The 3473-nt window shown below is 60.9% G+C and overlaps 1 protein-coding gene across 1 annotated transcript; it reads right to left on the reverse strand.

Moving 5' to 3' along the window:
- Positions 1 to 630: 630 nt before the first annotated feature.
- On the reverse strand, positions 631 to 3467 carry Sox12 (SRY-box transcription factor 12). Its single transcript, XM_029557197.1, has one exon. The coding sequence runs from the start codon at positions 3347 to 3349 to the stop codon at positions 2531 to 2533; it is 819 nt and encodes a 272-aa protein (XP_029413057.1). The 5' UTR covers positions 3350 to 3467; the 3' UTR covers positions 631 to 2530.
- Positions 3468 to 3473: the final 6 nt, after the last annotated feature.

A 3473-nucleotide genomic window follows, 5' to 3' on the forward strand; every position in this document is an offset into this window, starting at 1 on the left:
CTTCCTCCTCTGGACAATGGAGTGACACAATTTACAGAAAACACCATGTTAAATGCTGCTCACCTCAAGCATCGTTTCATCCTGTGAAAATACCATTTAATCTCCTCATTAGACACTCGTGGAGAGCTGGGATGAAGATAGGTTGCTCAAGGTCACAGAGGTGCTCTGGGGAGCTGGGCTGTAGGCAGTGTAGCCCTGCCTTGCTTCCTAATCTTCAATAAAGCAGGGTCAAATTGACCCTCCTGGGTCAGGCTTGTCTGCACATCTGTCTCTTCTGGCTAGAGATGTTAAAATATTTGACTCAGCTTTTATTTTGCTATTACAATGACTTGTTTCCAGTGTCTCTTTTAAAATATGGCCATTTGGCCACTGTGGGCTGCTGCCATCCTTGCACTGGGTCATGACACCAGTGCCCACCCAGATTCTCTCTCATTTGCGTTGCCTGCCCGTTTACTGTAGGGGCCACTTTGCCATCTTTCAAGGCAGGGATTCCTGAGATAGAGGAGACAAAGGCACCAGGTGCCTTGCTCACACCCCCCCAGCTTTCCCTGCACCCGCCCATATCCTACGCACTTGAAGCAGCTTGGGCAGGGGCGAGGAAAGCACAGACATGCAGAACCACAGGGCGAGGTCGGGGCAAATACACTTTATTCAGTCCTGGCATCAGACTGGCGAAGTCCTGCTGTGGGTGCCAGCGCCCCAGACGGAGGGAGGGACCCCCTCCTCTCAGCTACGAGACTAGTTCTCCAAGACCACAGACAGTGACATCTCTTCACTCACATGACGTTTTCCGTTTTTTTTTCATTGTCTTTTTGTTATCGTTTTCTTAAAAAACAAAAACAAAAAACCAAAACAAAACAAACAAAAACAAAAAACCAAGGAAAAGGAAAAGAAAACAGAAGAGAGAAAAAGCGCAAGAAAGGCCCAGAGCCGGAGCACCAAGCTTAAAGGAGGCAGCTGGTGGCTTTGTCAGCGAAGGGAACGCGTGGGGCAGAGACCTGCAGAGACCCTGGGCAAGGGTCACGGAGGACTCTGGGACCGTTTGTTCCTGAGATTTGTGTGTGTGTGAATGAGTGTGTGTGAAGACACCCAGAGGGTACAACACACGCCGGTGAGATACAGGTAGTGAGGGCAGAGGGGGATGGGGAGGCCGGAGGGGCGAGGCTGGAGTGGGAGGACCAGTGATGGAGACATGGCACCGGGGCAGGGCTCTGGAGGGCAACCTGGTCTGGGCACAACTTCCTCCTCTCTACAGTAACACTATCCCGAGTTCTCACAAGGGAAGACTGAGGCGCAAACCGCCTAGCTTCGCTCCACTCCCTCAGTCTCTTCCAAGCCACTGTTCAGACGTGGGACTCTTTCCTGCCACCCCATCTACTATCTTGCCTCAGACCTAAACCCTAGCACCAACGTTCCTCAGTTTCTCCCACTTAATACTGCAGCTCCGGCTGCGACTGGATCTGGACGGGAAGGGGCGGTGGGCTTAGGGAGGAACCCAGGCTGAGAGGATGCCCTGAGCTGATAGGGCGCTTCCCGAGGAGGAGGATGGAGCGGCAGGGACCCTGTCCCCAGACTTGTCTTGGTTCTGAGTTCTCTTGGACAGCCCCATCTGGGTTGGGTGGATTTACTGACAAGGATCCAACTCCACATTCCCACTCGGGGAAAGGAAGTTTCGGGGAACCAAAATGGACTCTGAAGGCAGTCGCGCGGTCGAGGTGGTGGTGGGCTTGGGGACCCCATCAGAGAAAAGGGGTTGTGCCACTTGGAGAGTTTCAAGCTCGAACCAACCTTTTAGGTCTGGTTAGTTTCTAACTCTCCCTTCCGAGTGCTCCTCCCATTAAGGCAGTGACGCCCCACTGGGTCGAGAGGAAGCCACGGGCTCCGGGATCAAAGGATTTCTTAGGATCACTCTATAGTCGGCCCCTCCTTTTTCGGAGCTGGCAAGAGAGGCGTGCAGCTCGACTGGGACCAACCCCCTCCAAGCAGCATCAAGCATGCGCAAGAAGGGGGATAGTTCGAGCTGAGGGGTGGGGCCTCGAGCTCCAGGGGGGTGGGGGAGAAGCATGCCCCTCCCCCCACGAAGGGAAGGGCCGGGGAGGAGCGCGCCCTGGCCGCTAGCCCGCTGCGCCCCCCTAGCCACCAGAGCAGGCGGGGCCAGGGAGGAGGGAGTCTCAAGCGAGGGGGCGTGTCGTCCGGCCACGAGGAGGGGCGTGTGCAAAGTGGGGGAGGGGTGCAGGTATGTAAGAGAGACGGGAGGTGTACAGAGGGGGGTTGGCTGCTGGTGGCTACCCGGGATGGGACTGCATGGGAGGGGCTTGGATGGCAGGGGAAGGGTGGGGGTTGGGCTGCCTTGGGGTGTGTCGGCGGAGGAAGGGGGTATGTCTGGATCTGAAGGGGGATGGGCACGACCAGGAGGGGGGAGGCTGCGCGGGAGATGGGGTGCCAGCCTCGGCCTCCGAGGGGCCCCAATACCTGATTCCTGTATGTAAACAGCTGGTTTGGGGGCGTGCGCGCCCCGCTGACGGTGGGCTCAGTAGGTGAAAACCAGGTCGGCGATACTAGACGGGCGCCAGTCCCCTGCGATCATCTCGGTCACCTCGGGGGTGCAGTAGTCCGGAAACTCGAAGTGTGATGTGCCCGAAGGGGGCAGCACGTCCGGGTCGCGGTCCAGGGCACTGCAGTCCAGGCCGGCGGGGCCTGGAGGCATCCTGGACAAAAAGCCCAGCGGCTCCTCCCCGGACGCCCCCGTCTCCTCTTCGCCCTCCTCAGCCGGGGCCGCCTCCTCCTCCTCTTCCTCCGGTTCCTCGTCCTCCGACAGGGTCGGGGAGGCAGCTGTGGCAGCCGCCCCCTCACCCGACGGCCCCTGAGCGCGCTCTGCGGGTCCCCGAGCCGCGCGTCCCGCCGGGACCATCCTCCACAGCTCGCGTCCGGGGGTCTCCACCAGCCGCACCTCCAGCAGCTCCTCGTCGTCGTCGTCCTCGTCATCCTCGGGCGCCGCCGTGCCGCCCCCCAGAGGCCCTCCCGGCGCTCGGCGGCTCCCGCGGCCCAGCAGCTGCGGCCCGGTCTTGAGCCGGCTACCGCCGCCACCGCCGCCTCCGGGGGGGCGGGGCCGCGCCTTGGCGGGTGCCCCCTTGCTCTTCTTGCGAGGCCGGTACTTGTAGTCCGGGTAGTCCGCCATGTGCTTGAGGCGCAGCCGCTCCGCCTCCCGCACGAACGGGATCTTCTCCGAGTCCTGTAGCAGCTGCCAACGGCGGCCCAGGCGCTTGGAGATCTCGGCGTTGTGCATGTCGGGCCACTGGTCCATGATCTTCCGCCGCTCGTGCTGCGACCACACCATGAACGCGTTCATCGGTCTCTTGATGTGGCCGCTCGGGGTCTTGCACCAGCCGGGCTCGCGCGCCCCCTCCTCGGTCGGCCCGGGCCCCGGGGGCGGCGGTCCGCCGTCCCGCTTGGCCCGCGCGCCCCGCTGCTGC

The sequence above is a fragment of the Nannospalax galili genome, unplaced genomic scaffold (genome assembly GCF_000622305.1).
Source record: "Nannospalax galili isolate Female #2095 unplaced genomic scaffold, S.galili_v1.0 scaffold2568, whole genome shotgun sequence".
NCBI lineage: Eukaryota > Metazoa > Chordata > Mammalia > Rodentia > Spalacidae > Nannospalax > Nannospalax galili.

Excerpts from the sequence above, each read along its gene's own strand:
- Sox12 (XM_029557197.1), bottom strand. The coding sequence starts at position 3,349 with ATGAACGCGTTCATGGTGTGGTCGCAGCACGAGCGGCGGAAGATCATG.